The 12,834-nt window shown below is 43.5% G+C and overlaps 1 protein-coding gene across 6 annotated transcripts in view; it reads left to right on the top strand.

The window, feature by feature from the left end:
- The window catches only part of FAT3 (FAT atypical cadherin 3), a 994,495-nt gene that overhangs the window by 845,568 nt on the left and 136,093 nt on the right, over positions 1–12,834 (top strand). For all 6 annotated transcript variants that reach the window (XM_077484996.1, XM_077484994.1, XM_077484992.1 and 3 more), the window contains 2 exons: positions 5,104–5,257; positions 7,382–7,615. In XM_077484996.1, the coding sequence (XP_077341122.1) occupies positions 5,104–5,257; positions 7,382–7,615 (388 nt within the window). The remainder of the gene's footprint in view (positions 1–5,103; positions 5,258–7,381; positions 7,616–12,834) is intronic.

Below are 12,834 nucleotides of genomic sequence, written 5' to 3'. Positions count from 1 at the left end.
TCCTGCAATCGGGATGCTGATTTCCTAGTACTTGCCACTGACTTGGTTTTCCTCTTTTGGCCTCTGGATTACCTCCCTTGCTGTTCGTGTTTTGCCAAAGCGGGACGATGTTCCTTTCTGTTTTATCCTGTTCCTGCTGTTTCCTTTTTGCTTGTTTGTGAAGGCCCAGATGCCCATCAGTGCTTGATCTATGGGGCCTTCCCCGGTTATACCCCGCCAGATGCCTGCGCTTTTGCCGGGCTATACGGCACATCCGTGGGCCCCTGTGATCTTTGGCCCTGAAACTGCTCACCTTCCTCTTGGCTCCGTAGTCAGTTCCTGATTGGACTTAAACCCTGCTTACTGACCCTGCTTGGACCACTGTTATTTACAATTTGCCGTTATTTCCCTCATTAGATGTCTTTCACTGTGAATGTTTATGTAGTGAGTTTATCTGCGGCGCCGGTGCCGGACTGCCGTGGCGTGACCCTGGCCCTCGATGGCGTGGTTTGTCCTCGGTGGCCCGGTATCCGCCGCCCCCCTCTTGGTGGGTACCGCCTTGTCCGGGGTCCCGGTGCCCTTGCCCCGCTTTGCGGGGGGGGTGCGGGGTTCGCGGGCTGGGCGTGCGACCCGCCTCTGCACTGCAGTTTTCTGCGTGCGGTTAGTTCTGCTACTATGCTGCTTTCTTTGTTGCTACTGTTCTGTTTCTCTACCTGTCGCTCTCCCCCCTCTCTTTTCCCTCCTTTGGTTTTCCTCCTTGTCCCCGTCCCTCCCCTGTCCAATCCTTTCCCCCTGGTGGGGGGGGTCCTATCTGTCCTATCTGCCTTGGTTGTTTTGCTGTTGGGGGGTGTGGGAGGTGGGTGCCCCCTTTCTGTGACCCGATGGCTACGGTGAATTTTATCTCGTTTAAGGTTAGGGGCCTTCATGCCCCTGGGAAGAGACATCAATTGTTCCGGGAACTGAACCGTCTCCGAGGGGATGTGGTCTTTCTACAGGAGACCCATCTCACCCACACCACTTCCGTTAAATTGTATTCTCCCAAATACCCTACCTGGTATTATGGTCTCTCGGACATTGCTAAGGCCAAGGGCGTGGCCATCGGGTTTCGGAGGGGTACCGCGTTTAAGTTGGATGATATGTTGTGTGATCCGGCTGGCCGTTATTTGTTTCTCCGGGGCACTCTGGGCAGCATGTCATGCACTCTGGCTACTCTTTATTCCCCCAATAGACACCAAGCTTCCTTTGTCGCCTCGACACTTTCTAAACTAGGAGACTTCGCGAGGGGTTGTGTGGTCCTGGCGGGTGACTTCAATGCAGCTCTGGAACCTTCTCTGGACACTTCCAGGGGGAGTTCGCCTTTGTCCTATAAGCAGCTGAAATGTATACGCACAAAACTTCATGAGCTGCAGTTGATGGACACCTGGAGGATCGCGCACCCCCGCGAACGTGATTTCACCTTTTTCTCCCCGGTGCACCATACTTACTCAAGAATTGATCTTTGTTTTCTCGATCACCAGCACCTGCCACTCCTAGTTAAATCGGCCATTGAAACCTCTCCCCTGTCGGACCACGCTCCGACTTCGTTTACCCTTAAGGTTGAATCTTTGCCGCCCAAGGCTGCTAATTGGCGGTTGAACGAAACCCTTATATCCGAGGAGGCGGACAGGAAAGTCTTGGGTGAGGAGCTGGATTTCTATTTTCAAACTAATATGTGTAGCGAGATCTCCCCGGGCGTGCTGTGGGAAGCGCACAAGGCCTTTATTAGGGGTAAACTTATTGAACTGGGGGCCAGGAAGAAGAGGGAACGGGTGGCACAGCAGCTCAAGTTGGTTGCGGAGATTAGGAGCCTAGAGAGGATTCATAAGCGGAGCCTCTCAGTCCCCATTTTACACACCCTTACAGCGCAGCGAGAAACCCTGAAGTCCCTCCTACACTTGGAACAGAAGTCTAGATCGAGGCTGGTAGCCCAGCGTTTCTACGAATGGGGGGATAGGCCTAGTAGGTTGTTAGCTGCTTCCATTAGGCGACGGAGAGCCGCTGCGTTTATACCTAAAATTAGAACCCCGGGGGGGTCCATGGCCTACGCAACTCCTCAGATTGCTAAGGAATTTAAGGATTTCTACCAGCATCTTTATCATGTTCGTCGCATAGACTCCGACGGGGACGTTAGGCGGCGGCTCATTCAGGAATACCTGGACCGAGCTGCCCTCCCTCAGCTCCCCGCTGAGGCCCTGGCTGCTCTGGAAGGGGAATTTTCATCGACGGAATTATTGCGAGCACTACGAGCTATGGCGAAGGGCAAAGCACCCGGCCCAGATGGCCTTTCAGTGGCATATTATCGCTTATATGCGGATAAGTTGCTCCCCCACCTTTCTAATTACGCTAATGTGACCTTGTCCGGAGGGGTTCTCCGCCCGGAGACTATTCATGCCCATGTTACGGTCATACCTAAGGACGGGAAGGACCCGGCCGATTGTGCAAGCTATCGCCCTATCTCGTTGCTCAACATTGAAGCCAAAATTTACGCCAAGGCTATTGCGAATAGATTATTGCCTCTGGTCCCACAATGTATTACACGGGATCAAACGGGTTTTATCCCAGGGAGAGAGGCTCGCGACAATTCTCTACGCACCATCACACTAATGTCGCTTGTACGGCGTCGGTCCCAGCCCACCCTGTTGCTTTCCACGGATGCTGAGAAGGCATTTGACAGGGTGGACTGGGAGTTTCTTATGGCGACGTTGTCCCATCTCGGGGTCGGCCCTTCCCTCAGATCGCAAATTTTAGCTCTTTACAGTCATCCCACGGCCCAGTTGAGGGTTAATGGTACTCTCAGCGACCCTTTTACTCTACATAACGGTACGCGCCAGGGCTGCCCGCTTTCGCCCATACTATTCGCAATATCGCTGGAACCCTTCCTGTCTATTATCCGTCGTAACCCGAACATACACGGTGTTTTAGTGGGTAGGACGGAACACAAATATGCGGCCTATGCCGATGATATTTTGTTTTATGTGCAACAGCCCCTGATTTCTCTCCCTAACCTCATAGCCGAATTTACAGCTTATGGCAGGGTTTCTAACTTCAAAATAAATATGTCTAAATCCGAAATTCTAAACCTCACGGTCCCTCCCCTTGTAGCAACGAATCTCAAACAATCCTTCCCCTTCACTTGGCAGACACGGCGCCTAAAATATTTAGGTATTTACCTGACGCCCAATCCACTTGCTCTTTTCCGGGCCAATTTTCTCCCGCTTCTTAATACGCTTAGATCAGACCTACAGAAGTGGTCCCAGGTAGGTCATTCCTGGATGGGTAGGATTGGGGTAGTGAAGATGAACCTGCTGCCCAGGGTGCTCTTCTTGCTGCAAATGATCCCCTTCGGGGTGCCGGTGGGGTTCTTCACTATATTACATTCGATGGTTTACAGGTATATCTGGAATAGGAGGAAACCCCGACTGCCACGGTCCCTGCTTATGCGTCCGCGGAGCGCGGGGGGCCTGGCGGTGCCGGATTTCCGACTCTATTTCCGGGCTATTGTGCTGGCCAGGCTTTCAGACTGGAAATATAGTATGAATACTAAGTTGTGGGTCGAGCTGGAAACGGTGTTGGGTGGAACTGACCTTTCTAACCTTATGTGGCTTCCAAGGCAATATAGGACTCTGTCTGCTGATTCTTCACCTTTAACGACCTCTTCTTTGGCAGTGTGGGACTCTTTGTATAAAAAAAGCTCCGGGCTCTATAACTCACCTTTACTGTCTTTGTCAGGCCACAACTATTTTCCACCTGGTAATGTGGGACCTAGCTCACGTGTCCCTTGGAGCCTCGGGGACAAGACTTTCCTTCACCAGTTCACCGGCCCCTCCGGGGTTCTCCCTCTCCCCACCATTTTGGGGGAGTCACCTATCTCACTCATGGATCGGTGGAAATACTACCAACTGTCGGCATTTGTTCGATCTCTTCCTAAACCACTACGCTCCGTATCCGATCTTACACCGCTGGAATCTGCTTTTTCAGGTGACCTACCTGTGGAGAGACCTGTCTCCTATTTTTACCACCTGTTGCTATCCCTAGAATCTCACAGGACACCCACTTTTATCCGCAACTGGGAGCTGGATTTGGATGAGGCACTCACTCCTGCCCAAGTATCTACCATTCTTCACAGGGCACATGCCACTTCGGGGTCAGCCAGAACAGCTGAGATGTCCTACAAGCTTCTGACCAGGTGGCATTATACGCCTGTAACACTGCACCGTTTTTTCCCCCAGACCTCACCGCTCTGCTGGAGAGAGTGCGGTGAGCGAGCCTCCCACGCTCACATCTGGTGGTACTGCCCACGAATACGCCCGTTTTGGCTCGCAGTTCTGTATTGGATCCAACAAATTCAGGGTCGGGAGGTTTCTAATGATCCATGGCATGTGTTGTTTCACTGTTCGGGACAGCCAGCAGGCTCATATAAACGCTCTATAACGCCCCATCTTCTCAATGCGGCAAAGACTCTTATCCCGAGATATTGGAAACAGAGGAAGATTCCTACGCTCCGTTGCTGGCTGCTCAAAGTTGATCATATATACCACATGGAAGATATGACACTCTCTCTGAGAGGCAAGTCAGACCTTGCAAAAAGGATATGGGCCTGCTGGGTCGCCTTTAAGTATACACCCCCGTATGCAGCTATGGTATCCCGTCCTGGGTGATGTAATATGCTGTAGCCATGTTTGGGTCTTGTTTTGATTTGTTTCGATAAGATCTGTATATCCTGTTTTATTCTCTGAATTATCAGTCTGGCGGTTGGGCCCCCCCCCCCCCCCCCCGCTCTCTGCTTTCTTCCTTCTATTCTGACTTTCCTTTCCTCTTTTTCCTCTTCTGGTTAAAATTGAAGGGAGTCATGTACATTTTTTGAGCCACTCATGTTGGAGACTAAGTAGTTCTTTGGGTGGATGTTGCTTACTGGTTGTATTGCTCCTCTGTTGTTATGTCTGCGATGACTTGTATGTACTCCTTCTCTATAATAAAAACTAATTTAAAAAAAAAAAAAAAAGAAGTACTTCTTCTACAATAGTTTTTAGTGTGAGTTTTCCTTAAATGTTAAAAAATTTTGAAAGTAGTACTTATTCCCCTCAGGTTATAAACACAGCTTCATTTCATGAAGATATCCCTCCGAATAAAATGCTTCTTAAGATCAGTGCCAAAGATGCTGACATGGGAACCAATGCCGAGATCCGCTACTCTCTCCATGGACCTGGTGCCGACAATTTTTATTTAGATGCTGAAAGTGGTAAGTTAACAATACATTAACAATACTATAACAATACCCAGCTGCAATGTAAATCTCCCTAAAGGTACATGACAATAACATTCTGCACTTACATTTTAATGATGTAGACAGTTGTGCTGACATCACCATGTGAACACCTCTCTCTGCATCATTAAGGACTACCCATCATAAAAGGACCCCTCTTATGATGGGTAGGTAAGAGGACCCCATGAATCACATTAAGAGGACCCCACCAATCACATTATCAGCCATAGGACTTCCTGAAAAGATAAATATTAAAACAGTAAGTATAAATATTCATGAGTGGGCCTCTGGGGCAGAGAAGGAAATTGGGAATGCCACTGATTAGAGAGAAGGGAATAATTAAATATGGATTAAAGATTAAAGTAACTCTCTTGTTCTCCTATCTGGCACTGGTAGATTCAGGTTAAAAAATAATTCCATTGAGATTCTTTATTAATGTGTTTGTGTTATTGCATACCACAGTGTCCAATGTACACTAAGAAGCCATATTTTTGAGGTGTTTCCAATAAAGGAAGATGATTGTGTGCTTCCAACTTTGTTGCAAAAGTTTGGGGAAGGGCCTTTTCTGTTTGAGCCTGACTGTTCCCCTAAGCAAAGCCAGCTTCTAAAAACATACTTATTGTGGAGAAACTCAACCTTCAACCCTACTAAACACCTTTGGAAACAAATTGAAACACCAACTGTGAGCCAAGTCTTCTGGTTTCATATCAGTATAATGACCTCTCAAATGCTCTTTTTGCGTAAATGGAATCACATTCCTTCAAACTCCCATCTTCACAATCTTCCACTCCACAATCTTGTGGAAACCTTTTTTTAGAAGAATATAGGCAGGGAGTGTCCATATCAATGCCTTTGATTTTGGAATCAGATGTCCAATAATCTCATATAGGTATATCAGGTCTCCAAAATGTGGCCAAGTAGTGTATTACACAACAGCTTGCATAGAATTATCCTCATTTGTTCTTGGTTATATGGTTACTATCAACTTTTCATGCATTTGGATTGCTGGATGAAGCATACATAATTAAACATGGAGGGGGATCAAAATATGGCCCTTGAAGGATTTAAAGCAGAATCCACAGTATTACAAGGCATACATCCTGTTTATTGTGGTCAGTGGTGGTGATCCTCAAGGCTCAAGTGGTGTATAGCCAGAGAGGCGGGAGAGCCCTTATAGTGTAGAAAGTATGTAGGTCTGATAGTTACAATAATACTGATTTAGAAGTATACAAACTCATTTTGGTAAGGTTGCAGTGACCCTGTCAGGTAAGACATGCAACATCCTAGTATGCAAGCAGAGTGGAGTCCGGTCTCCATGCAGTATAGGGTTGGGCACGCTTAATGCCTTATGGGTCTCTGTCCTAGGTCCGTGAACAGGTCATCAGGGCAATATACGGCTTGTTTGAGAAGGAACAAAAAACCCTTTGTTAGATTTAACAGAGGAGACGCCTATAGAAATCTATGCTGTTGTATGTCTAGAAACATATCTGGGTCATCGTGTTGCATAAACATCAAATTTCTTTATTTCACTAAAGACACATATCGTGATACACAGTTATTGTTTTCTTGTTCTTCACCAAAGCATGTCTCTCCATTTCCAGTTTGATGTTTATTCAGCACAATGACCCCGATCTGTTTCTAGACACCACACTATACCTTCCTATGGGCACCTCTGCTGTTTGATCTATTAACATGTTTTTGTTCCTTCTCAAACAACATCTTGTTTATTGTGTTACTGTACTACTTCACGATGACAGTGCACTAACCTTGCTCTCTTATAGATAGGTAGGATTCTAAGATAACTCGCCTGCAATTCATAATAACAAGCAGTTCTTTGTGTGGAGGGATGCACAGCCGGTCTTCTTCACATAGCTTGCGGTAACGGTCATAACCTGTGAAGGTTGGTTTCAGAGTTTGGAAGAAAATTTCATACAACAATAAAGTTTCAATTCTTAATTGCTTGCATACAGAGAATGTAGGAAGATATTTAGGTTTGAATGGCATTCTGATTAAACTCCTGATAGGGAATGTGGCATATGTCGGAATGATAGCTGCTGTCACTACTTGGAAATAACGGCTTATGTCTCCAACCATCTGCAGGTGAATTGAAAACATTGGCCCCTTTGGATCGAGAGAAAACTCCAGTTTACCACCTAATTGCTCGAGCCACAGATGGAGGTGGAAGGTTTTGTCAGTCGGAAATACGGTTAATTCTTGAAGATGTCAACGACAACCCTCCAGCATTTTCATCCAGCTACTACAGCGCCAGCGTCTATGAAAATACCCTCACCAAAGCATTACTAACTCGGGTGCAGGCAAATGATCCTGATGTTGGTGAGTAAGCTTTCACAATATAAAATCCTATCTGAAAGTCACAAGTTATTGCTTATATAAAATAAGTTTCTTAACTGGACATGTCGACAAGATAATGCATTATATCTGCAAGCAGTAAAAAAAATCAATTAGACTTCCTTTTACTTTGCTGATTTGCTTTTTCATTCAAGTATGCTGAATAGTATCTTTAAAGCTTTCCAAAACAGTTTTTTTATGCCCATTTATTAGTGGACAGACCAGCCAACCTGGTTTGAGTGAGCCTTTGACTAATAAAATTGTCAAAATTAATTCCTAGCAAAAGAAGAATGTAAACACTTACCATTTCCACTGCTTACACAGTCGAACACCACTCTTAGCCCTTGTACACAGGGTCGGAGAATCCGTCGGGAATGTGTCCTATCGGACCGTGTCGTCGGATGATCCGACTGTGTGTGGTATGCATCGGACTGATTCCGTCGGAATATCCGTCGGACCCAATTTTCCAACATGTTGGAAATATTTCCCGACCAACTGGGCCGATTGGACATACTCCGATCATGTGTAGAGAATTTTGATCGGACCAAGTGCCATGCATGCTCAGATCAAATTCCTACATCAAAGCTATTGGCTACTAGCCTGAATGTAGTCCCATCATAACGAAATTACGTCATCACATTCTGAAAGATCGGATTTTTTCGCCAACTTTGTCCGACCGTGTGTCTGCAACAGTTTCGGACAAGATCCGACGGACAAAATCCGACAGGCAAAATCCGACGGATTTGGTTGTGGAAATCTCCGACCGTGTGTACAGGGGCTTATGCAAATTAATGTTCCCCCAAAACAGCATTTCTCAACCTTCTTACCCTCAATGAACCGTTGACATAATTTATTATGTCTCAGGAAACCATTGCTAAACTAAAATTGGTTTTCAGTGAGAAGAATGTCCTTTACATTAGTGGTCAGTGGGAAGAATGCTTCGTTCTCTTACACTGGGGTAGGAGTCAGTGGGAAGAATGCCTCTTCCACTTACTTTGGGGGTCAGTAGGATGCATGCCCCTCTTACGGTGCTGGTCAGAATGCCGCCCTTACAGACAGTTCAGAAGATCATTGGTGTAATTCTGGTAGCTCTGCCAAGTGATGTTTGACCGGGAATTATGTAGTTAACATCAATTGGAGGGTCAACCAGTAACAGTTCAGGAAACCCCTAGCAATCTCTGGAGAAACCATAGGGATCCACAGGTGCCAGAGCAGTCACCAGCGTCATATGTTTAAAATTACAAAATGTTTTATATGTGTGAAGCATTTAAAAGGCAAAAACATGGTTAAAAAGCTGTTTCTGGGTAACAGCAATTTCTGGTTGTTCACACAACTACCTTATGGGACCTTGAAAGTCCCATATACAACCACTTTTTTTCAGATGTATAAGTAAGTCGATGTAGTGACGTAAATCATTCATCAATCTGAAATTAATATTATTATACAGGACTTGTATAGCTGCAATAATTTGTATTTTTATTAGGGCTGTTACTGAGTAAAATTTTTGTGTTCGATTAATCGACTAATTTCGATTAATTATAATGCACATACAGATCCAACTACTTTTAGCTGATCTCCTTGCATTGCAACTCTGCATTAGTCAGTGGTAAATGTGGTACACACTATATACAATCACCCGACACTAGTTAGTTTCCACAATCCATGACTTAACTTCACAGTTCACACAAATACGTTTTAAATTCAAACTGTAGCACTGATGTAAGTCATTTTTTTTCCACAGTAGCTTGACAATCCCTATACCTCCGGTCTAACTAATCACTCTCATCTTATAGCATGGACCCCTGTGCAAACAGGTGGCCATGCAAGCTGATATCAAAAGGGTTAACACGGACCATAAACTTCTCTCATGTCTCCTTAGATCTCAGCAAGGATGCCAGGTCATGGGTAGAAAGAAAAAATCTAAGTGCTCACCGCTTAAGTATAAGATTACATTTTTGTGTTCAAACACAAACTACTCACATAAAGATGATAAAAACAGAGCATGTAAAGCCGACAGTTTTGTTAGTTCATGTGTAGCTCCTCCCCCATACGTGTTACGTTCAATCAGAACTTCAACGTCACCGGACTCCTCCCCCTTCCCTTCATTAGCAGATGGAGGCACTTGGGGAAGGGGGGAGGAGTCCAGTGACGTCGATGTCCGTGACATCACCGGATATCCGACATAACTCCCTGAAGACCCAGAAGCTGGAGGAGAGGTGAGTACCAATCAAAAGAATTTTGATCGATCAAAAAAATGTATCGATTAATCAAGGAATTAATATTTAATTTCCACAGCACTCATTTTTATCACAACTTTCAACTTTCTACTTTAAAAAAAAAAAGCAGCAGATTGTCTCTTCATCCCATGCTCATACAGTATATCTGTGTTGCCATTTTCTAGCAGCTTGGGTTTGACTTTATTTATTGCTAGTTGAATATTTAGAAGATATTGCTCACAGGAAATGTAGTATTTCAAAGAGTCTGATTTACACATATGGACTGAGTTTGTATTGATCAGATTCAATGATACCTATTCATCAAAGCGTCAGGAGGAAGGCATCTATTCTCCCTTCGTTTTTTTCTATTGAAATATGGGGTGATGAAAGTGAGAATCCAACTGGCTGTAATTAGCAACAAGAACAACACTGTTATCAGTCACCAGTAAGATCCAGCTGTGGGTTAATTCCCATCTGCAGATGTGTTGAATCTTCACCAGCAATTGGTTTGAAGACATTATAAAACTTTCACAGTAACACTTAGGGCTCATTTACACTTGCAGCCGTCATTGCTACCCTTCTGAAAGGCAATCTGAAGTGGAATGCTTTTTAGAGGCATATGACAGGTGACTTAGAGGCAGCATGTCGCCCTTTCGCTACCTGTTTTTTTCATCTTTAAAAAGTCCATGGCAGCCTTTTTTTATTTGAATTGGACACACTTGTTAGTTGTACTGCCCACCAAATGCATCCTGTGGTATAATATTTTCTACACTGCATCATGACCTTGACAGTGTGTGCTAACCTTGCTGGTAGATAAACTTGTGGCTTGGTGGCTGCAGAGGGGGGGGGGGGGCAGTAAAATGGTATCTCAACCTACTATTTTTTCACCTCCCAGCCATCCATGTATATGATGCCCTATAACTACCCACCTCTCCGCAGATAAAGTAAAGAGGGAGAGGTATAGATATTGAGAGATGTGTGTACACGTATATATGATTTGATTGAGTAGATAGATAAATAGAATCGTTCAAAGTAGTTCTAAAGCCCAACGTTTTTTTTTTACCTTTATGCATTTTATGGGTGTGGGGGGACAAGGCTTCAACGGGGGACCCAAGTAGAGGAAATTTATGGCTGCTCTATGCAAAACCATTTTGTTAATGAAAAAAAATTTAAAAAAACTTTACCTTTAGTATCACTTTAAATGTAGGTAATTAGATTAGATAAATTAGATATATAAGATAGATAGATAGATAGATAGATAGATAGATAGATAGATAGATAGATAGATAGATAGATAGATAGATAGATAGATAGATAGATAGATAGATAATTAGATAGATAGATAATTAGATAGATAGATAATTAGATAGATAGATAATTAGATAGATAGATAATTAGATAGATAGATAATTAGATAGATAGATAATTAGATAGATAAATAGATTAGATCATGGATAATAATATAAGTTAACTAATTAGATTAAATTTTAGATAATAATAAAGTCAAATAGATTTAATTATAGTTACTGAGCTTAGATAGATAGAAAGAAAACAGATACAAATAAATAAATGAAATCAATTAGATAATTAAATTACATTAACAGAAGTTTAAGAAATTAGATTAGCTTCTATAGATAGAACGAGACAATGATTTACAGTATACATAGAACCTTTTATATCAGTTCCTGCCCTATAGGAGTTAAGAGTGCGATGACCATAACTACAAATTTAGAAGCCACTGAGCCTATCTATAAGTCCATGTAAATATTGTCCATGGTGGAAATTGAATACAGAACCAATGCTATAGAGTAGTGGTCTCCAAACTGTGGTCTACAGGCTGGATGCAGCCCTGTGATTGCCCTTATCCAGTCTTTGGGGGCACTATTCCTTCCACTGACACCAACAATGAAGCGCCATTTCTTCCACTGACACCAATGATAGGGTAACTGTTCCTCCAATTATCCATGATCTTCTTCCTAATTGCCACATGTAACTGTTTTACTTCTACTGGCCGCCAAGCCTGAGACATTGTCTACTCCTACTGCCGATGGGGTAGTTTCTAATCCCACTGGCCACAGTCCGGGCCCCCTAAAGTGTGAAGGACAGTACTCTGGCCCTTTGTTTAGAAGGTTTGGAGATCTCTGCTATAGGGCAATGATGCTCCCGAATTAACCACCATACTCATTCTAGCATGTCCCAACTGAGTAGGTATGAACCTGAGGAGGTCCTCAGCTCCCATAATACAATAGAAATTGTTGGAGATTTTGTAAATAATATTGTCAGCCATTGAATGGCATTTACTGCTGCTGTGACATTTACTTGGCAGGTGTTAAACGTGATAATTGGTCTATCCAGAGATTCAAACAGCTTGTTTTTTAAAAAAAAAATGCATTTTTTTTAAATTGGAGTCAAATTGACTACTTTTAAGTTGATCACTATGCTAGAAAAACATTCCTGCACATATTATGCTATTTAGCGGATTCCAGTGCCAGACACTGAGCACAAAGGGGGAATATTACAAATATTTTGCTGGTAATTGTTCTAAAAAAACACAAAGAGAAATTCCCACTTCAGCAAAGTTCTGCTTCATGTGTCAGACAAGTTATGGCCTTAAGCTTTAACGTTGGATTTTTTTGGTTCTTTTTAGCAGCCACCTCTGCCTGAACTTTCTGTGTTAGCGGTTTAATCAAAAAGAAGCTTGTATCATCAAGATATATTCTTCCTGATACTATTGAAATGACATTTCTGTGGACTTTTCATTTTTTAAAAGACGTTTTTTCTCATAAAATGATACATAGTTCAAAAGGAGACGTGCTAGATCTGACAAAAGTTTAAACGCTGTGGAATGTGTCTGGAATATACACCTTAATTGCCGCATTGTAGAATAAGAAGGCCGGGGCATGCTTCTGTGAAACTTTTATAGAAAGCCATTATTAAAGTTTTGGCAGTATTTTTTGTCAGCATGCTCTTTTCTCAGTTATGAGTCCA

Source organism: Lithobates pipiens, unplaced genomic scaffold (assembly GCF_037356315.1).
Source record: "Lithobates pipiens isolate NorthernLeopardFrog02 unplaced genomic scaffold, aLitPip1_a1.2 Scaffold_17, whole genome shotgun sequence".
Classification (NCBI taxonomy): Eukaryota; Metazoa; Chordata; class Amphibia; order Anura; family Ranidae; genus Lithobates; species Lithobates pipiens.
Note: the sequence above shows the minus strand (reverse complement) of the source record. Positions and strands in the feature narration are given on the sequence as shown.